We start from the raw sequence: 21,387 nt of genomic DNA, 5'->3' as shown, positions 1-21,387 counted from the left end.
CCCCGTGGCCCCACCTGAACCTGTTGATCCTGATGGGCCCCCCCTCCCCAGGCAGCCGCGAGTTGAGGTCCTCCAGCGCCTCAGAGGTGGCCACCAGCACGGGGAAGCCGTCTGTATTGGGCGGGGTGTCAGGTCGTGGGGCAAGGTGAGAGCGGGTCTGGATGGGTGGGGACAAGTGGGTCGCTGACCAACGCGCGGGGCGGCTGGCTGAGCCTCGTGGCAGCATGACAGGGCGGCTGTGCAGGCAAGCGGCCACTGTTATGCACACCCCACGACAGGCCCTCGAAGCCGCCGGCTGCAACCAAAGCCAACACCTCCACGCCCAAAACCCAGTCGTGCCTTCATCGCACTTTTCCCACGCCACGCACCGGCAAACGCCACCTCAGCGCCCCAGGGCACGAACTGGGAGTCCACCTCGCGCGTCAGCGCGCCCGCCGCGCCCGCATCCGCGCCTGCGGCGCCCTCGCCCGCCGCCAGCGCCTCGGCGGCGAGTGTGGCTGCTGCATCGGATGCCGCCGGGTCCAGGGATCCGAGGTAGCGCACCAGGCGCACCGGCTTGCCCAGGAATGACGTCAGCCAGGCTGCCGCCTCGTCGCCCTCGTCGGCCGCCTGGCCGGACCACTCCCACACCTTGGCCGGCCTTTGAAACAAGGGGCCGAGGGGGAGGCCGATGTTGAGGGGTGAGCCCGTCATTCCTAGACCACGACGGCACGGGAGTAGGATGCGATGCGTATGGTGCAGGACGACCGTATGGTGACGGGGTACATGCCAGGGGTGCGTGGGTGGCTGGCTGAGCGCTGAGGCGCAAGGGGCTCACGGGCACCAGGGGGGGCCAAACCCCTGGACAGCTAGCGATCTGCAGGGGGAGCGCCGGGGGCGAGGGCAGGCCCGCACGAGAGATGTGACCCTGAGGGTGCAGATGCTCGCACCCTCCACGCGTGCCAGCGGCTGATGCAGCCGGCTTGCTAGTGCTGCGCAAGCCCCCCTCCCTCGCCCAGGGCCCCAAGAGCGCCGCACCTCAGGGTGGGCGGGTTGGCCAGGGCCAGAGGCACCGCCACGCGGGCCGCGACGCCGGCGGCCGACAGCTGGAGGGCATCAGAGGGGCCCGGCTCCGCGCCGGCCAGCAGGGCTGGGGGCAGGGACGTGAGCACCTGCCGCGTGGCCACGGTGCGGGGAACAAGGGGCTTGGACGGCGGCGAGGCGGTTGCGGCAATGCACCTGAAGGCCGCCTGCTGCCTGTGCCCGTCCATCTGCTGGTTCAACGGACCACCAGTGCTCGCGCACGCGTTCCCGGTTGCCCCGCACAGCCACCACATGCACGAGCGCTCCCATTTGCATCTGCGCTGCACAGACCGCTCTCTGCGCTCCAGCATGACTTCGCTGGCCCCTCCCCATCCCTCAACCCTCCAAACCCACCAGCGCCATCTTGGGGTGAGTCCTCTGGGTCACTGCGCGTCCCGTCTCCTGGTCAACCACCATCCACCGGCGGTCAAACGCCAGGCCTGGCGGGCCGCGGCCAGCACAGGCACGCGCAAAGAGGTTTGCGATGCTGGCTTGGTCCCATGTGCAATGATGGGTTGAAGGCGGCGCCAGGTGGCGCGTAACCTCCATCAACAAAGCAGCTCTTGCAGGGCTGGCAGGCGCAAACTACCGAAACCCTCGTCGTGGTGAGGTGGCTCTTTGTGCTTACCCTGGGGTGTCATAAGAGCCTCCTGCACATTGATACCTCCACAGCTCTGCAGCGCAAGGCGATGCATCATTGTTCCTGTGCGTCAACGGCGCACCAGCGCTGCCGCACGCCTCTGCTTCGAAGCCCTGGCCATCGTCGCTGTTGCGGAATCCGCGGCAGTCGACATTCAATTTGACTAGGCTTCATTTCATACATGACAATACCTTGATGGGATAGACGACAAGCTCACTGATCGTAGCCATGTTGCGGAGATCGTCTTTTTGAGCTCCCTCCTTGTCGCACCTCAACGCTTCGCAATACTACGAACGATATCCGTCACCTTGACAGTACAGAAGTGCTGCTGTAGAGCCCGCCCCGTTACATGCTTCTTGACGGAGACTGCAGCAGCTGCAGGTGGCGGACGGTGTCGTTCAGCTGCGGCTGCGATGCAGCAGCAGCAGCAGCAGCAGCAGCAGCCGCAGCAGCAGCAGGACGTCACTCGTCATGCTCAAGTTGACTCACAATTGGAACGCAGTGATACGGGCCAGGAACAGCAGCAGAATGATGCTCAGCCAGGGCACCTCGTGCAGCGTGCTCCTGGGAACCGCGTCCACTTCTGCGTTGCTTGCCACTCGCCAATCGCCATATATGGCCGGCTGCTGCCCTGCTGGCACACCTTCTGCCTGGCGTGCGCTACAGACATGCCCAAGTGTCACATGTGAGAATGTCGTTAGGCGCGGTGGCAATGGGGACCGCAGTGGCCATGCGGCTGGGCACATGGCCAGCGCAGAGATATTGCCACGTATAAATGTGCGTCCGTGCAACCTCTGCGGTGATGTGAGCGCAGATGCTTCAAGGTGGCTACAGCCGCCCCTGCACTCTGGGCACGTGCTGTCTCATGCATCATGGGCTAGCTCATGCCTGTGATCAACGCACCCTGGTGCCTCACCCCAACTACCCGCCACTCCATGCACCTTGCCAGCTGTGAGACGCCCATCCGCAGCATTTCGCGGATCCCACTGCACCGACCAGTTTTCATCTCATCCGCCACCCTGCAGAGCTTCCCCAGTGAGCGGCTGGCAGTGGAAGGCGGGGGCAGGGGGGGGGGGGGACACGTGAGGGTGCCGGGTGGGGCCTGCGGCCAGGTCCGCCCAGGGCGGCATGGCACGGAGTCCGGGGGGAACTGGTGCTGGCGCCTGCCTTCTTGCCAGATGGACTCCTAAGACTTGAATTTCACATGAGGAACTACGCACAAACACAAATGCACGTTCAACCACTGAGCTGAAGCCTTGGAAATTGCTTTGTCACTCTCGTGTGCAGGCGAGGAGGAGTTGCGGGACCACACCATGCGCTTGTACCGGCACATAATGACATCACAGGCGGCAGCAGTGCAGCAGCTGCAGCAGCAGGAACAGCAGCGCAAGGTGGCAATGGCGGCGGCGGCGGCGGCGGCGGCGACGACGTTGACGGCGGGGCGGAAGCGGCAGTAGCATTGGGCACGCAATGGCAGGTACAGCGGCAACAGCGACAAGAGACACAGTAGTGCGTGCAGCTTTGGTGCTGCCGGCAGTCATCCATTGTGGCACCCGGGCGTAATGGCCGGTGCACGTTTAGCTGGGGACTGTGTGGTGACGCCCTTGCCTGGGCGACTCAAACCTGCATTTGCCGGCTGTGTTCCCTACACACTGTAATGATTCCCTGTGCAGATAAATGGACGTGTTGGTTTTGAGGGCACGAGGGGCCGGGAACAAGGGGTGAACCCGAACTCAGTGCTGCACGGTGCTGTTACAAACAGTGACATCATTGCCTTCAACAGATCTATCTGACTACCTCGCTCAAAGGAACGGCGAGCCAGCATTGAACACAGGCACTACCAAGCAATGGCCTGAGCACCAGCACGACCTCAGAGGGCAGGCCTCTGGCGAGGCAGCGCGCGACGATGGCGGGGCCATCACAGGCGCGCTGTCAGCCCCGGCAGCAGGAGGTCCTGGGGCCGTGGCTCCCGCACCAGGGCGCTGACCTCCTTGAACCCCGGGGCCTTGGCGTCCTGGTGGCAGAGGGAGGGGGCGCTCAATACGAAAGCGGGACTTGGCGCCCCGCGAAGCTGTGATTGCGTGATTGCCCCCTTTACAAGCAAGTGGCACGTTTTGCGGGTCGGCGTGGGTGGCCGCGCAGGCAATGTTGGGTGCACAGCCTAGGATTGCACCAAGGGAAACCTCAACGCTGCCAGCAGGCTGCTTCGATCAAGCACTGGATCTCTCTCCAACAGCCATCCGGTCAACCCCCGCCGCACCTTCATGAGCTGGAAAAGGGCCATCTCACTCGACACCAGGAAGGCTCCACTCTGGGCCATCCGCATGAGCCCCGCCTCTGGCAGCAGTACACAGCATCATGCATGCAGCGCCCCTGTCAGAGAGCCCAGAGGCGCGAAGAGCGCTACCATGCGCTGCGCTGGATGTAGAACCGCTTCCTTCCCTTCACGTCACCCGCTCCCTTCTAGGCCTGCCCCCATCCCCCTGCAAGGCACCCAATCTGCCGCGTCTGCTGCACCACGCCCCTCACCCCTGTCTGTTGGCCTCTGGCTGCTGGCACCGTCCACCAGGACGTGCACCTCGTAGCCGCGATCAAGCAGGTCGAGGCTGAGAGGGACAAGCAGGATGCACACCAGGGGATGGGTCAAATCGGCGGCAACGGCGGTGGGGGGGATGTGGCGCCTACGCTCAAGCAGGCGTAGCCCGTGGGGGTCATAGAGGAGGACAATGCGTTGGGCCCATCCGTCTAGAGATAGGTACCAGTGGGAATTGGGCAACAAGAAAAGGTTGCTAGAAATGTGCTGGGACAGCCACTGGCATCATATCTAAGCCGTGCACAGGTGCAAATGGTGCAACGCATGCTGAGCGCCTGCCCTGCATTTTTGCCCTTGGTTGTGGCCATTTGCCACGTGTCGCGGGCCCGTCTCTCCTGCCTAGGCGTGCAGCAGCGCACCTGGTCTGCATCACGCAGACGTGTGTCTCAATGCCGCAGATGATGACCTGCCTAATGGCGGAGTTCTGAGACAAAAAGTCCTGCCGGACGGGCGGGTGCGTGCGCCGGGACGCGGGGCACTGGTGTCCCGGAGCAGCTCGAGCGCCGAGCAAAATTGTGTCCGCACAAGCTCCGGCCTGAGTTGATCAGACTGCAGCTAGTGCAGCAACTCGCCCCTCACAAAACGGCACATGTCCACGCGCTGATGCCTGGGTGCACGTGCAACGGGCATACGCGTCAGGCATCTGCCCGTCAGCTTTTGAAACACCAGGATGGTTCATCGTCCACCAGGTGCAGCCGCCCTCAACCCAGAGCAGCTGAGCCCATGAGCTCTGCGCGTGCACATACCTCCATGGCGGGTGTGACCATGGAGAAGAGCGTCTTGGCCAGGACAGGCGCGGCCTCTGGCAGCACCTCCTTGAGCTCTGAGACGGTGGCACCCTGTGGGAGAGGCACGGGGCACGTGAGTTGTCAGCTGGTGGAAGTGAGGGCTGCGTATAAAGGGTGCGGTTTGGGCTCCACTACAGGTGATGACGCGTAGCTTTGTTGATCATGCGGCCTTGTTGCTCCAGCCCATGCTCACCCCGTCCCACATGCCGAAAGGGAGACCCGTTTGTGCTGCCGATAGCCCCACGCACCAGCCTTTCAGGGTACTGCTCCGTCACCACCACGGGCAAACCCAAAACACCAGCACCCCGAATCTGTGAGCAAAGGGGTGGCCAACCATTAGTGGGGAGGGCAGCCAGGCGTGAGAAACGGCGAGGCACATGCCGCTGAACGCCTCTTCGTGCGCCAGCGGCCACAGCCGTGCCTCCAACAGGACGAGGTAAGTGCACTGCACCCCCCCCCCTCACGACACACCATTCGCCGTGCCACGTCAATGACCTGCGAACAAACAAGCGCAGGTAGGGACATATAAATACGGTGTGCGGCTTGACCGTGGGCCATGCAGCGCTGAGCCAGTCTGGTGCTCTAATCAGGCTCGCCCGCACCCGTGCTGACTTACTGCGGGGAAGCCACTGATGATGGGGCGGAACCGCTCCTGGATGTCGCAAACAAATAGGGCCGTCGAGCCTGTGGTGAGCTTGCCCGTGCTACGTGATGCGCCCGCTGCGACCATCATTGTGCTGCGTGCCACCTGTGCTGCTGCTAGCGAGTTCCCACAGAGCAGTGCTGCTGACACTGGCAGCTTCCAGATGCTCAGATGATTGAGAAATTTGATCCACTCCTGTATGGTTTGTATGATATTGTACAGTGCAAGTAAAGATCGCGTGAGACGGCGAGGCTATGATATAGCTACTGTAGTTGTCGGCAATCGGCAAACGTCCGGGCAGCTAAGCGCTTCGCGTGGCGTTGGCGAGGGTCATCGTGCAGGGCTGCAACGCGCCGAATACCGTAGTCCGGGTGAGCCAAGCCGGTGCTCAGGTGCAGGTTGAGACCGACTTTGTTTGCGGTGGCTCGTCGACCATGACACATTGTACACCAGTGTTTGCTGGCTTGGGTAGGTTAGTAAGATGACGTGTATGAAGGCCGCGCCAACTGCTGTGTGGGGCTCAGTGCAGGCTGACCATGCAAAGAAGCCGGGACCACCCACCTAACACAGCTTGACTTGGGCGAGCTGGTGTATGCAGTTGTTGCTGGGGGTCCGCCGCACTCTGATGAGCCCCCTTTGGCCCCGCAAGCAGAGCGCAGGTCACCTCCCTCCTCGCTCCGGCGTTGTTCTCTTGCACGCGTCGCTGGGGTGGTTTCTACAGGCTGCCACCCAGCGGCCAGCTCTGGTGTGCGTTCCCATAAACTCTGCTTCTGCATGATCCCTTCATGCCTTTGCGCCAGCAGCAGCAGCAGCAGCAGCAGCAGCAGCAGCAGCAGCAGCAGCAGCAGCAGCAGCAGCAGCAGCAGCAGCAGCAGTGCCGTTGTGATGTATAAACTGGCGATAGGTTGCACGCGTTCGAGGCCGGCCAGCCATGCTCCACTGTGCTGGATGAGCTCGCTGCCACGTCGCTGAGCAGGGGCGCGCCGCCAACGGCTGCTGGGGATGCTGCTTGACCGCGTGTATGGGCGTGGCGGAAGTCTCTCCAGTTGTCTTTTCTCGCTGTTCGCAGGCCCCCCGCCAACATGCAGCAACAGCCAGCAGCCGGTTGGGACGCAGTATGGACGCGTATGCTTGCCCTTCCAGGCCTAACAGAGGAGCAGCGGGCGGACCTGCTGCTTACGCTGCCCCTCCAGCCAGCGGGCCTGGTGGATGCCGTGTTCCTTGTGCAGGATGATGCATCACTGGTGCTGGTGCTGAAGAGCCTCCTGTCAGGTGATTGGGAGGCTGTCGGGATGTGCATGGCTGCTGGTGAAAACCAATGCATGGCCGCAGGTTGGCATGAACAACAGCATGCATGAAGCTTGGCCCATAGGCATGCTCTGCTTACACAAAGGGTCGCAATATGAGGTTGCTGGAGGGTTTGAGGCAAATTTTGCATGGTGGTTGACAATCAGAGTAAAATACAGCTTGGCATGCTCATAGGGTCCTGAGGTTCTTGTGGGTCAAATGCGAGCTCCCTCCAACCTCCCAAGCTTAACAAGTCGCCCCTGCAATCCCTTGTGCCACGCAGACGCGGCGGGTGCGGGCCCCTTGATGCCTGTCGCGGCCGGTGCGGGCCCTTCCACCTCTGTTGTGCAAGACCCTGAGACGTGGCTGGGGTGGTTACCATGTAACTTGCTTGCGTCACCTTGGCCTGGGGTTGGCACGCACCGCTCCTGTTTCGGCTTCCTTGCTGGTGCGCCACTGTGTGGTGCCTTGAACCGGCTTGCCTGCTGCAGGTGACGGGAGCAGCCTGCACATCGTGGAGTGGCTGCGGCAGCCCATGGTGGAACTCAAACTGCGCACGAGCGAGCGCGCATCCGAGAGCAGAACCCAGGCGACGCATCCAAGGACGTTCAGCGACATCAAGCCCTGGGAGGACTTTGAGCCTGGCGTCAACCGCATGCTGGCGGAGCTGCAGCTGACGACACACACGTGCCAGCGGGTGGTGGGTTGCCATGCAGGCATGCGAGTGCGCTGGTGCTGCTGCAATGTGTGGGGCCATTGCCATGCAGGAAGCGTAAGGGATGGGGCAGTATTGCAGGCAGGCACCCATGCGGACCCAGCATGTTGAATGTGCTGCTGCTGCAGGTGCACAACGCCGGCCAAGCCCCAGGCACCCCTGGTGTATGGGCCGCAGCAGCTGATGAGAGCGAGATCCGCAGTGCGCTGTTGTTTCATCTGCACCAAGTGACGAGCGTGGCCCAGAAGCTGCTGGGGCTGGGTGAGTCCACATCCGGGCGCCGCAGCCCGAGGCAGGCCTTAGAGATTGTGATGGTTCCTATAGCTGCATCTCGCTGTGCACTGCTGCCGTGTGCACAGCCTGCTCGCCGCTGCTGGCTGGCGGCTCGCGGGTGGTGACCTCTCACTGCAACTTGCTTCTTCGCAGATATGGAGTATGTGGGCAGTGGCAGCGGCCGGAGCATGGCGTTCCAGGATCTGGTGATGCGCAAGTCTGGCATCGGCAGCAACCGCGCCGACGTGAGCAAACTCATCATGGCGTCGATCGAGGTCAAGGGCGACTGGGAAACCCCGCTACCCGCTGGCATGAGCCTGGACGATGCCCTGCGCGACAGCAAGCTGGGCGAGAGCATCACGCCAGCGTTGCAACAGGTGCGGTGGAGCGCATGGCCAGTGCACAAGCGGGTATTCACCTGAGGAGGGGGGCAGTGTGGCTCGTGATGGCTGACAAGCTCAGCTTGGGCGCCGGCAGCACGTACCGGAGACAGCTGTGTGCAGTGGACAGGCGTTTTGCCACCCCTGACGGGCCGTCGTTGCAGTTGGCTTCGTGACGATGCTGTCCTTTTGCTGGCCATGGCTGTAGGCGTATGGTGATGCCATCATGGACGAGACGCCCTTCATCATGCTGTCCACATATCGTGTCTCCTACTTCCTGATGCGGGACCTCAACGACGCGACCAACACAGTGCTCTGCGCCTCGCCGCCCGTGTGCTGGAACGGAGCTGGCGGCATCCCGCCTTATGCCGCCTGGCTGTACTGCCTGCGATTGGCAAGCCAGCTGACGCTGGATGTTAAGCAGCAGCTGCCGCGCAGCTTTACGCCTGCTACGCCGCCGTGTGGGTACCCGCGTGGCAGTGTCAACAGCGATGACGGCGGCGATGGCAGCAGCGGCAAGCCAACAGGGCGCGTGACCGCTCGTACACGCAAGCAGCCCGACCGCCTCGCCAAGCGCCAGCGTGACGCGTCAGCCGGGCAGTCAGCAGGCGCATTCACAGCGCGCAAGCCAGAAGGCGGCGATGGCGACACGGCCCGCGACAACGGCACGTCAGTGCCTACGTTCGACACGCAGTTGTGGCTCAACGCAGCCAGCTCCCATGCTGGAGTGGATGCTGTACCTGAGCTGCCGGAGCTCTCGTACGGCCAGCTGGGCATCAGCGGCACCTATTTGGGGGGCAGCAGGCGCCATCATGTTTTCAAGGTTTGTTCATGTGCAGCAGCTTGCCCCTGCAGCATGTGCATGTGTGCACATACAAGCTGGACATGGAGCAAAGCACGCGGCTTGCCGCTGTCGTCCGGCAAACCTGCCTGACCGCGCCCTGTGTCACCCCCTGACGGTTCCCTCGCGTGTCTGTTGACAGGGGTGCATCAACGAGCAGCCAGCTGCTGTGAAGGTGTTCAATTTCTACGACGACTTTGCCTGTGCGGACTTCTTGCGAGAGGTCGACGCCTACATGCAGCTGCAGCCCTTGCAGGGCAGCTGCATCCCGGAGATGCTGACGGTAGGGCGCCTGCCGCACAGCGGCCACCCCTTGCTGGCAGTTCGGCTGGGCGAGCCTGTGCATGAGCCTCTCACATCAGCAGTGGCAGAAGGCATCAGGCACGCACTGAAGCAGCTGCATGCAGCAGGCGTGGCCCACGGTGATGTGCGGCTGCGAAATGTGCTGCTGCTGCCAGGTGAGCAGGGCCATGTGCTGCTCTGGGACCTAGAGCGCTGCGTTCTGCACGCCAATGAGGAAGCGGTGGCCGCAGATGAGAGGGACCTCGAGTCGCTGCTGCAGCCGTAGGTTGGCACCATCCCTTGTCCTGGCACTGTAGCCCAAGTGGGCAGCTGTGCGGGCACCGAGAGCTGTGGCAGGTTCAGAGCAGGCGCTGGAACGTGCGGTGGGAGCGAATGTGGCAGTGAGGATGTATTGCGCTGCGGTCCAAAGCAGGGCCCCGGCCTTGGATAACATTTCATACAGAAAACTCATCAGTACGCCCTGCTGTATCGCTGCTAGCTTTCGCTGCTGCTGCTGCTGCATGCATGCTTCTGCTACAACCCACGTGGCTTCGCATGCACGTCGTACACGGGCTGTCGTGCCGCGTCGCCAAACCGTGGCCTGCCTGCAAGCGCATTCCCTTTCTGCCTACGCTTGCCTTGCTTGCGTTGTCATCTGTGGGTGGCCAGCGCATCTTGTCATGCAGTTTTCATGCTGCAGCTTTAGCACCCTCCCTACGAAAGTGCGCTAGTGCACAGACACACTATCGCTGACTCGCGCGGCTGGCTTGCCTGCAATGTGCTCGGGCACTGCAGCAATGCAGGTGCCCTGCTGATGGCAATGCACAACAGCACGCAGTGGAGATCACGCAACCAGTCCCCCTGTTTTGCTGGGGCGGCCATGCTTGCAGCCGGCAATTACGCATTTTTGATGTTGTAACGCTACGTAGCATACACCTCGGCTGCTTCGCTTAGCTTACAGCGCTCTCGGTCGCCACAAACTGCGTACTCATGGCAGTTGTGTTGTCAGCACATTTGTGCTTGGCCAGCGCCGGCTTGTTGCACTGTGAATCAGCATTGAGGCACTCACGATCGATGCCGTCTACCTCAAAAAGCTCTACAAGCCCCACTGCCAGCAGGGTTGACCACAGACTGTTTGCCACCGGGTGCGCACAAAACTCAATCGCACGCCCTGCACGTGCAGAATTGTACAAGGCAACGCACCTTCGATTTGCGTGTGCACTCGCTGACAGACACGTGCGTCACATCAGCATTGTGCGAGGTGCGGCATGCAGGCCAGCAGCACAACGTGAGCTTGTCAGCAAACGCGCAGTGTAGGGAGCTGGTTTGCGTTCACAGCTTCACACTGCGCACTTTTTGGTGTCCAGGTATGCCGGCAGCATTTTTAGCAGCAGAAAGATGAAAAGGTTGTAGGCCCAAAACCCCAAGTTGATCACAGCTAGCGCCATGTGCCACGGTCCCAAACCCGATGCCGCGACCGCGCCGCACCACGTCCAGAGCGTCCACATCCTGAAGGTGTTGAATCCTATCGGGACAAGCATGCGCGGCAGCGTCGCTGTGGTGCCGCTGCCAGTGAAAAACTCGCACACGACCTGCGCCGCTGTGAGGAACAGGTGGGGCCCGAGCGCGGCCAGCACGGCGGCGTCGCTGAGGTTGGCGAGGCAGACGACGGCGGGCAGCAGGAGGCCGATGACGCCGGCAAAGGCCGCGTACCTGGGATGGGAGCGGGTGGTTTTCAGAAGCGAGGTCCATGGCAGTGTCTCGTATATCCAGGGTCGGCAGGCGGGGTTGCACGAGAGAGGCTGCCAGGCAGAGGGCGAAATGCGGGCGCTGGGCGGGGTGAGAACCCTTTTTTCCCAGGCGAGATTGCAACAGTGCTCTTGAAGGGCAGTCGTTCTCGTCTGGCGGCTGTGTTTCGCACCTGCGGACCCAGGGCTCCGGGACGAGGGCGCCAGGGCGTTGCGCCCCCAGCGCCGAGTTGCGGTCAAAGCGCCAGCGATTGACCGCCCACAGGTAGGCCGGCCACGCCACAGCAAAAGCGACATCATGCGCTGGCACGGCCCTGCTGAGCGCCAGCGACGCGCATCCTGCCATCAGGGTGACGCTGAAGGGGTTGACAGGCGATGCAGCCGCCATCACTCTGGGACAGCGCCGCTGGAGGCACCACGCTGAGCGGGTTTCAAGCCGAAGGCCAGGGCGCAGCCGGGCTGCTCGTGCTGCCAATGGCGCCGCCAAAGCCGTGTAGCGTGCTGCCGCTTGCTGCTGGCGCGGCTGCATCCGCGTGCTATCTTTCGTCAGTGCTGCGCTGCGCGATCCCTGTCGATCTGCGTGCTGCGCCTTGTGCGATCCGACGTGGAAGCTGTCCGACTGCAATGTGGTATGTCACTCAATCAATTCTCATCAATGTGCGGAGTATCACACGTCCCCTGCCCTTGTGCTTCGCCCTGGTGATGCTTCAAAGTACGGTAGTACTACCGAAGTGTGAAAATCGCGTGTCGTGTCAAGCATCATCGTCGGTGTGAGCCCAGCCCAAAGCCCAAAAGGTTAAGATCCATCTCGGTTACACACTGAAAGCATCATCATAACAGGGGCGGTAGTGCCGCCTGCAATGACATATGCGGCAATATTGCTGTGCAGGGGAGCGAGTCGGCAGCAAAGGTAGCGTAGCGCTTATGCTAGACTGGCTGATTGGGTGTGCAAGGCATGCAGTATAGGGCAGATGCATACAGGCGCATACCGTACGCTGGGTGCATCACGTCGCACACGCAACCGATCGATGGTGCCACATGTGTGTTGTGGTTGCTGGCCTCCTGCACCAGCCAGCCCGCACGAGCAGAAGAGGCAGGCAGACTCCCACACGCGTTGTGAAAGAGCCAAATTGGCTGCAGCAAAGCACAAATCAATCGCCGGCACGATGCTGGTGCCTCGTTGATGTTGGGATGCCCAGGGGGCAAGGGTATGGTATGTCTACTATGTACGTACTTTTCATAAATATGGCCGTAGTGGTGGTGATCTGCTGGGTTGTACCACACAATGATGTTGTTCGAGGTGTGGATCAGTGCAGGTGACATGTTGTGACCTCACGCACTCAACCGCCCACCACTGCTTTTTGCTGGCGTGGGGAATGCGGTGGGCAGGGCGACTGACTCTGAATATTGATGAATAACCAGCATTATTATTCCATCATGCCCCAACGCGTCCTTGACGACGGTTGCTCACCTGCTCCCGTTCCCGAGGTCCGCCCAAGGCCCCCGAATCGTCATTGTGCAAAACAAACCTTCAGGCTACCACGAAGTGATTACATGATCCCTGCCATGCACTCGGATCCCGCCCTGACCTACATGGCTGCCAGCAACGGAAGAGCGCATCCACTGTCAGCCATGGCGGCAGTGGTGCTCATACTCCTGGCTTTGGCAGCGATGCATTTGGCAGCCGCCACTGATGACTACCACCCAACCAGCGACACCCAAAGTCAGGAGCCTCACACTGACGACTCCATGGACGTGGATGTTGCGGCACAGAGCCGTGGCCACCGTGGTGGCTCCCGCCCGCCAATACCCCCAGGTGCGGCCAGCTCGCGATGGCAGCACGCCAATGTTGGCTGCCTCGCCAGCCAATGCAAGGTCCTGGAATCTGTTGTATGAAAACGTCACTGAGAGGATCGCAACGGGTCTTATGCAGGAACAGAAGCAGCAGGGAAGTCGCAGTTCGTTGCTGCGCTGACAGCCCACCAGCAACAACCACTGCTGCTCGCGTACTGTAGATGCATGTGCTCGCCAGGCAAGTGCCCATGGCAGCTGCTGCCGCTGGAACCCTAAAAAATACACCCCCCTCCTGCTCGGCGCAGGCACACAAAAATGCACGCCGTTCCAGGTTCCTGCGGGTTTCGCTGGCATGAAGGCGTTCTGCGAGCACCTCAGCACCGACTCCCCCTGGTGAGGCGCAGCGTAACACATGAGGGCGCTACTGCTTGGACATGCAATTGCTGCAGTAGTCCACATTGGAGTCGTGTGATGGGCTGGGTTTCAGGCCTATATTGCGACAAGCAGCGGGTATTTGCAGACCGGCCTTCAATCAACGGCTGGGAGCAGAGCCTGGTCGTTGCCAGCGGCCTGTCCCCCCCCCACCTGTCGCCCTTGCTCACACTATGATGAAGGGGCAAATCACTTTCTTGCGCCGGCCCGATTCCGCTATAATGCATGCCCTCGCACAACACAGGAAATGGAACCAGGCGCTCCTCACCGCTCCACCGGCCTCCGCGGCAGTGGGCTTCCCCCTCAAGGGCTGTGTGGTGGGCTGTCTAGTGGGGGACAGCCTGCCCAACAAGGTGGGCGCCCTGCCCTGGAACAGCGGCAGCTGGAGCGGCAAGTGCTTCAATTTTTGGGACGATGCAACAGGTGAGCACGTGTGCAGGAAAAGTTGATGTGCCAGTGAAGGGACGGCGCCGATACCTATGTGCGCTGGCATGTGGTGCGGGCTAGCTGAACACCATACATTTTGGGGGTTGATGCTAAGTGCTATGAAAGTGCATACTGCGAAAGGGCCACAGGGTGAGAGGGACCACTGACACGTGGTTAGGTGCTGCACCGATCCTGATGGCCCCTGTACCTGGCACGAGGCTCCTGTGGGCCTGGCCATACACGCGCAGCACAATAATTCATTACTTGCCCCTCCATCGACGATTAGTTCCGCCTCGATGGCATCTGCAGGCTTGCCCACTGCCGTTGTGAATATCCTGACTGTGGGACAGCAGATGCGCTCCTGGTCTGCGGGTCTCAGCGGCGTCCTCGCCTACAAGGGAGAAATGCGACTCGAAAATGGCAGGTCTGTGCCTGTGGCAGGGTGGTTCGTGATTTCGCAAGAACGCGTTTGCACAGCTAGCTGTCCAATTGCTGCTTCGGGCGCAGACCAATGTCAGCTTGCCGCTGTTGGGTGTGCAGTCGCGCGCACAGCAGCTGCCAGAACTCGAGCCATTGACGCAAACGCGAAATCTCCTTGCTTGCGTGTTGTTGCAGTTGGTGGATTGACTACACCAACTCCGAGCCCTTCATGGGCCGATCGCTGAACAAGGTGGGTGCCTCTGTCACGTGCTGCCGCTCCTGCATGTGTCCATGCTCTCGTGAGGTGCCCTTGGTCACCAGCGCAGCCCTGTCTCGCTGACAGCATCATCGCAGCTGTTGCGTGGCTGAGGGTGCACAACACCCCCCCCCCCCAATCCTGCTGGACGCCAGTTCGTAGACGAGATGAAAGAGGTTGCGCCCGGTATGGTCGTGGGCAAGGTGCGCCGACAGTGCCAGACTGCGAGGCATTACACAAACGGTATATACGATACTGCAGCGGCGGCATGTGTGTTTGATGACCTGATAGGGACTTTCCACACGTGATGATGCCGCTGGTATAATGTATGCGTCACCCGAGAACCTAGCTGATGCCCGCTCCCATGCACTGTATTTCAGGACGCGACGATACCAACTGCCTCTCTGCACTGCAGGTGTTTATTAAGCCCATGACACTACCGTACAACCCGTCCCCTTTCACGGTTCCAAGCGTGACCTTTGCGCTGTTTCAAACTTGCAGTGAGGACGGTTCTTATGCACATACCCCACTTGAGCGCTTCATTGCCTGAGTGAGCTTTGAGGTTGTGGGCATCAAGCATGGCAGACCTTTGTGTTATTTGCTATTGGTGTGACGGCAGCTGGAGCAGCCCACCGCTTGTCAGGACAGTTTGTTGCTGCTCGCAGTGGGGTTGATGCAGGGTCGGACCCCACCGAGTCGGTTGCTGGCGCCGTGGCTGTGTGCGTCTCAACCTGGCAGGTTTTATGTGCCATATTGATACGGTACTGGTCATTGTAACATGCCCATTTATACAGTGGCAAGCACAGGTCGCCGTGAGCGGCTGTGTGGCTAGGTGGCTTTGCAATGCTGACAGGCGACGTCAATTTGCTGACAAGGCGCTGCAAGCGGTGGGCCTGCACGATGCACACGCCGCAGCCAAACGCGCAGCTGACGCATGTGAACCTCGCCATGTGGCGCCTTGCAACGCCTCTTTATACTAGACGTGCAAACGGCCATTGATGGGCACACATGGGGGATCAGCAGCTTCCCTGGCAGTGATCTGATTCGCTCAAAGTCCTTCTTGAACGACATTGGTTCATTCGTACATATGATCAATAGTCTTCAGGCCCGCTTCACAATCAATCCCTAAGCTCCCTCCGACTTCACCAGTCTTCGCGCCAATTGACCAAGGTGAGGAGGGGCACTCAGCTGTGAGGCCGTTTCCCTGTCACTTTGGAGACGATTAAAGCACGATTAACGCGTGCTTCATCTCTTGGTCGCGGTCGACAGCCGAGTTTGTATTGTGCGTGCCTTGTTTGTTCGACCGGGCCACAAGCCCCGCGTAGTTGAGCAACACACCCAGGCTAATTTACCAGATTAATAGACCAGCCAGACCCGATTGTGGCTGGGGTCTGGCTTGCGAAAGCACCAGCGGTGCGTTGACCGCACCGCGTGTTGCAGGTGACTGTCGCACCAATCTTGTTGCCCCCATGCCAAACCCTTGGCAAAGTCTGTTCCTCATTCCCCCTCAAACCCCCTGCCGGACCGGAATGCAGTTGGTCTGGTCAAGAACCATGGCTTGCGTGCGCGTGGCGTCTGCGGTGGTCCTGTTCCTGAACCTGGCCTCCTGGGTGCTGGCACTCGGCGGCCTTGGCTCCATCGACCGTACCACTTGCAAGGCTCAGCTGCCCAGCGACGCCGATGTCTTCGCCGTCGCCAAATGCTCGCGCGAGTGGAGCTGGTGAGGTGCAGCAGTAGAAATGCATCTGTCAAGCAGTGGTTGCGTGTGCTTGTCCCCAGAGTGAAAGTGGGGAACGTTACAATCAGTGTGTCACTCAGTGTCATAACCAGTTTGTATTCATGCCCCCCTGCAGCGCTGAGCTGGATCCTGCTTTGGCAGTGGTCCCGTCCGTTTGAGGGTGCCCAACCCTCCATTTGTTGCGTGCCTTTGTTTTGCTTTTGCATGCCTCATGTACGCAACATGGAAGCCGCATTCATCCTGCGCATCAAGGTCACACTCTATCCAAAAATCCAACCAACATGCAGGCAGTGGTGGTGCCTGTTCCTGCAGCTGTTTGTGATCCTGGTGGCGGCCATCGTCACCTGCCTTCCCGTTCAGCGCCTTGCCAAGGGCCGCTACGTGCTGTCCTACTGTTTCACAATCGCCACCACCATCATCATGGTCTCGCTCAACGCTGACATCGCCAAGGTCTGGGCCTACTGGGATGTGGCGCCCCTCTTTTCTGACTACACCGGCGACGACAAGGTGCGCGGCCGCAGGAGTGGGTGAGACCAGGCGTGTAACATGCATGCAGCAGCTGTTGCTTTTGCATATGCGTTTGTGAGCGGGGATCTTCCTATCTGCAGTCTTGACACCCTGTCTGGTGCCGTGCACCACCTCACTTCTCGCCCTCCTCGCCATGCCCCAATCCTCACTCAGGTGCTGTACATGAGCGCCGCCGCCCTGTGCGCGGGCTGGATCCTGATCATCATCTTCAACTCTGCCTGGGTTGCCGCCGTTCTGTGCCACGATGCCTCATGCGAGGAGTCCTGCACGAAGAAGAAGAAGGAGAGCGGCGCCCCCATCACTGGCGCAGTGACGGGCGAGGACAGCGTGCAGGTGCAGGTCAGGAACTGATGCGCCATCAACGACAAGGCCTGAGCTCATTTGCGCGGTCTGAGGTTGACTTGGGTGCATCGGGTCGTTCAGGTCGTGAAAGATGTGTTCATGCACTCCTTTGTCTCATCTTGGCAGGTTGCTTGGGGTTCCAGAACCATGCATGTGCTTTTGCAGAAACAGCTCTATTTTGCCCCAAGCGTCGTGGTCCATATGGTGCAGCCGACCATACTTGGTAACAAGCATGTTTATAAGGTTCGCTGCCTTGCATTATTGCTGCTTCTGCCTTGCGCCCTCGGGCACAAAGCGGCGGGATTTGGTCAGCATGCAGACCAAGTGCGCAGATCGTTTCAGGCCCCTGGCCCGTTGGGTTGCAATTGCGTTGCCCTTGACGTATGATCCAGGAGCACTGCCACAGATTCGGGCGGGAATACTGCCTTAGTAGTATTTGGTGATCTACAAAGCACGTGATCTACAGCCGATTGGGATCCCTAATCGCAGTGCCGCATTTGATGCCGTACATTCGCCGGGTGATCAGGAGCAGTATAACACGTCCCTACGCACGTTGCAGGCACGCCGTGGTGTACTCGACTTCATACACCATCAACGCGGGCGCCATGAGGGCCTGGACGGACCTGTCCGCACATTGGCGGTTGCTGCTGGTATTGATGTCGCTTGCCAGCCTCGCTGCAGGCACGCAGGCCGCAACCGGCGCAGACGCGCTCGCGTCCCTGCGATCGGTCATGCGCCCCTGGTGGGCGCTCGCCCCCAATCCCCCAGTCTACCCTGCGTCGTTTGAGGTGCGCCACCACTTTTTGCAGCAGAAGCTCGCATCCCGGCCTGCCACGACCTGTGGCACAGACATTCAGAAGCAGCTGCTCGTGGTGCCAGTGAACGAACCCCCCGACGCCGTTCGCCCCTCCCACGCTGTACCCACGCCCTCCGCTGGCTGCAGGCCGAATACACATTCAGGTGTGTGCCAAGCAGCTGAACCCGTGTTGTGCAATACAATCTCTTTGCTTGCGAACAGCACGGATGGGCCAGGTTCCCATGATTGTATCGTTTCACCTTGCACCCTTGCCGGCGTGCACCCCATCCACTGGCAGCCTGCCCTATGTCAAGGTGGTCCAGACCCATGGCCTCAGGTGGGATCGGAGCAGTGGTTTTAGTGATGAAGTAACTTCTGCGCCAGCAGCATGCTAGCAGCTGCGTCTAGCAAAGCCCCACAAGCCCCCTGCATGTGGTCGGGATTTGGTGGCAACCTTACCCTGCCCGCCTCCTCGTACACCTTGCGAACGGCTGCAACCCCCTGCCTGCGCAGCTACCCTGTGCACCTGTGGTACGACGGGGAGGGCGGGCGCTTGCGGTTGGACGTGTATGGCGGCCTCGACAGCGCCATCCAGGTGCGCGCCCGGGGAGGACCCGGGCTGCACGACAACAGGGTCGCGCTCCGCTTCTCCGCTCGTCAAGCAGTCTGTAGGGCAACGTATGCCAGCAGCACAGATGACGCTGACTCACACTGGTATATCTCGTACGGCACCTTGACTATCCAACTCCCCTCCCTTCACCCCGCCTCCAGACCGACCCGGACACCGTGTACACGGTGTACCCCCGCATCAATGTCACGGCCTGTGACGTGGCCCACTCGGCGGCAGGACCCACCGGTCTGGGTGCTCGCCTGCTCTCTGACGCGGTGAGCAGCCACCAAGTTGGCGACGCCCATGGGGGTTGTGCGGGACCAGCAGCGGTTCTCAGCTCTCAACCCCTGCTTCACCTGCTGTCACTCACCACTCTGTTTGCCGACCACCTGGCTCCCGCTGCTGTGATTCACACCCATGAGCACGCCAACCTCAGCAGTCGGCACTTCCCATTCCTCCTCCCCCCTCGCCCCCCAGCCGCTGCCAGACGTGACTGGGTGGTCATACGCGGGCACCACGATGCTGCGCGGCCAGCAGGCCCACATCTGGTCCCTGCGGGAGCGCCACGGCGAGAAGACCAACGTCTACTCCTTCTACGCCGCGGAGGACGGCACACCCCTCAGGCTCTACATGATGGGGCGCAACATCATTCAGGTGGGAGGGCCCGGGGCAGTGGGGGGGCTGTGCGTGCCTGGCCCAAGATGACTGCGCATGGCTGCGGGTGCCTGTCCTGATGTGCTCCCCCTCTCCCACAGTCTTTTGCTGGGCCACCTCTCATCGCCATCAAAACGCGCTCCGCGGTGCCTTCGCCCCCAACCCCCCGCCGTGCACCTCCCCAGTACTCCCACTACGATGAGTACCTCGTGGACTTCACCTCCTGGAAGCCGGGACGACCCGCAGACAAGGTCTTCGAGGTGCCAAAGGCGTGCGACGGCGCACAGAAGAGGCGCGCAGCAGAGGCCACCCAGCGCGGCGGCGTGCATGCCGATGAACCGGCCAGGGCATCACGTGTCATGCAGGCAGCCGCGCTGATGCCGTGGGCACGCCTGTCTGGCGCGGGCGGCGTCGGAGCTGCGGCGGCTGGCGGCCTGGCACAGGGCGCCCTGCTCCTGCGGCGCTTGGCCGCGCGCGCGGAGGCGGCGCGTTTCGTGTCATCATGGGACGCTCAGGGCGCCGGCTTCAGCGTGGCCCTCAACCGCTTCAGGTGGGGCTGCAGGGGCTTCATGGGTCGACCCTTGCTCCGAGCTGCACAGCTTCCGCTGCTGTTCCTGGCAAGGTCAGGGCAGCATCCCCTAGCGCTGCACAGCGACGGCAGCATGTTGCATTCAACCCCATCCCAGCATGAAATGCATTTTCACTTTTGCGGTACAAACCCTGTCGTCCACACGTGCGCTTTTTGCAGTGACTGGCTGCCCGAGGAGTACTCTGCCCTGCTGACAGCCAGGCGGCCCACACGCATGGATGCAGCGCGCAAGGTGGGGGACTAGCTCAGGAGCTTAGGGGGTGGGGGGCGGAGGGCGACGCGGCCCGGGCAGCATGAGAGGGCGGACTGGCGGCACAACAAGCCTCCAGAATCTGGGCGAAGCGGCAGGTTGCTCTCTCCACACGGCACGCCGCACTTCTGACTCACAGTTTGCTTCTGCCATCTCCATGCATGGAACCAATATCTTGCTCTGCCCCTCCACCAGGCCCCCACTCTGGGTGTGTTCACGTCGGAGGGCGTCACGCGCACCTCGCTGCCGCGCCACGTGGACTGGCGTGGCACCGGCGCTGACATCATCATCAAGGACCAGGCCACATGCGGCTCCTGCTGGGTGAGCGAGCACGCAGGGAGGGGGTGGCCAGGCCCTTGTCGCCCTTGCGAAGGGCGCTTGTGTGACGCTTGTGCGGTAGACATGGGCTGCGCGCGACACGCGCCTCAACCGCTTTTGGCTTGACTCGTTTGGACGCACCCTGCGCAGCTGGGGCTAGCGCCCTCATTGCCCCCCATCCTCTGCTCCTCCCCTCCCCCTACCACGCGAAGGCTTTTGCGGCCACCGGAACCATGGAGGGCGCGTGGTTTGCCGCCACAGGGGAGAGCCTCAGCCTGTCGGAGCAGCAGCTCGTTGACTGCAGCTGGGACTACGGTGGGCCTGCCGGGCTGGGGTGGATGGAGGAGGGCAAGGCAAGCAGCACCCTCTACTGGGGCGTGACGGCTGTGGCATCAGCCTGCAACCTTCAACACTTGCTCTTCGCTCGTGACGGAGTGACGTGACCGGTGTGCTCACCCGCACCGCACCTGCCGCTGGTCACCCCCCTCAGGTAATGACGGATGCGGTGGCGGCAACATGGAGCCGGCCATCCAGTACGTCACAGACGCGGGTGAGGCCCAGGACACAGGGCGCAAGGGGTGCACGGCTAGCCCGCACCAAGTGCAGCCCACGCTCGCGGCGGCGCCCCTTGTCCTGACAGGCCCTACCCACTCCTCACCCCTCGTCTCCTCGTCCCCTCAAACCACTCCCCAGACGGGGCCCTGAGTGAGGAGGCGTACCAGTACCTGGGCCAGAACGCGTTCTGCGGCAAGAACACCTCCCCCGCCCACGCACCTGTGTCGGCGCGCTTCCTGGGCTTTGCCCAGGTGGCGCCGCGCGACGAGCTGGCCCTGATGGCCGCCGTCGCGAAGCTGGGGCCTGTGGCGGTGTCCATTGACGCGAGCCAGGTGGACTTCAAGTTCTACTCTGACGGCGTCTACTTCAACAAGAAGTGCATGAAGGGCCGCGATGAATTGGACCACGCGGTGGGAGGGGACGAACG

The 21,387-nt window shown here is 61.5% G+C and overlaps 4 protein-coding genes across 4 annotated transcripts; 2 read left to right on the top strand and 2 right to left on the bottom strand.

The window, feature by feature from the left end:
* Nucleotides 1-128: 128 nt before the first annotated feature.
* MNEG_4956 (hypothetical protein) lies at nucleotides 129-1,425 on the bottom strand (the record flags this gene model as incomplete). Its single annotated transcript, XM_014046571.1, has 4 exons — nucleotides 129-157; nucleotides 369-640; nucleotides 1,018-1,151; nucleotides 1,417-1,425. 4 exons carry the CDS (start codon nucleotides 1,423-1,425, stop codon nucleotides 129-131), a joined length of 444 nt encoding a protein of 147 aa, XP_013902025.1.
* Nucleotides 1,426-3,620: 2,195 nt separating this feature from the next.
* On the bottom strand, nucleotides 3,621-5,816 carry MNEG_4955 (Isochorismatase domain-containing protein 2; the record flags this gene model as incomplete). The annotated part of the gene is made up of 7 exons (XM_014046570.1): nucleotides 3,621-3,716; nucleotides 3,963-4,039; nucleotides 4,232-4,308; nucleotides 4,655-4,734; nucleotides 5,042-5,134; nucleotides 5,332-5,394; nucleotides 5,700-5,816. 7 exons carry the CDS (start codon nucleotides 5,814-5,816, stop codon nucleotides 3,621-3,623), a joined length of 603 nt encoding a protein of 200 aa, XP_013902024.1.
* Nucleotides 5,817-6,853: 1,037 nt separating this feature from the next.
* Nucleotides 6,854-9,790, top strand: MNEG_4954 (hypothetical protein; the record flags this gene model as incomplete). Its single annotated transcript, XM_014046569.1, has 8 exons — nucleotides 6,854-6,998; nucleotides 7,297-7,335; nucleotides 7,505-7,713; nucleotides 7,857-7,989; nucleotides 8,155-8,378; nucleotides 8,590-9,204; nucleotides 9,365-9,505; nucleotides 9,689-9,790. The coding sequence occupies 8 exons, from the start codon at nucleotides 6,854-6,856 to the stop codon at nucleotides 9,788-9,790; spliced, it is 1,608 nt and encodes a 535-aa protein (XP_013902023.1).
* A 6,343-nt stretch (nucleotides 9,791-16,133) lies between these two features.
* On the top strand, nucleotides 16,134-21,344 carry MNEG_4953 (cysteine endopeptidase; the record flags this gene model as incomplete). The annotated part of the gene is made up of 16 exons (XM_014046568.1): nucleotides 16,134-16,300; nucleotides 16,606-16,825; nucleotides 17,000-17,185; nucleotides 17,878-17,976; nucleotides 18,132-18,148; nucleotides 18,283-18,321; nucleotides 18,498-18,579; nucleotides 18,756-18,869; nucleotides 19,072-19,248; nucleotides 19,434-19,798; nucleotides 19,997-20,069; nucleotides 20,283-20,408; nucleotides 20,618-20,720; nucleotides 20,896-20,955; nucleotides 21,099-21,273; nucleotides 21,335-21,344. 16 exons carry the CDS (start codon nucleotides 16,134-16,136, stop codon nucleotides 21,342-21,344), a joined length of 2,013 nt encoding a protein of 670 aa, XP_013902022.1.
* Nucleotides 21,345-21,387: the final 43 nt, after the last annotated feature.

The sequence above is a fragment of the Monoraphidium neglectum genome (assembly GCF_000611645.1).
Source record: "Monoraphidium neglectum strain SAG 48.87 unplaced genomic scaffold scaffold00715, whole genome shotgun sequence".
Classification (NCBI taxonomy): Eukaryota; Viridiplantae; Chlorophyta; class Chlorophyceae; order Sphaeropleales; family Selenastraceae; genus Monoraphidium; species Monoraphidium neglectum.
This window is presented reverse-complemented; position numbering and strand designations above follow the sequence as displayed.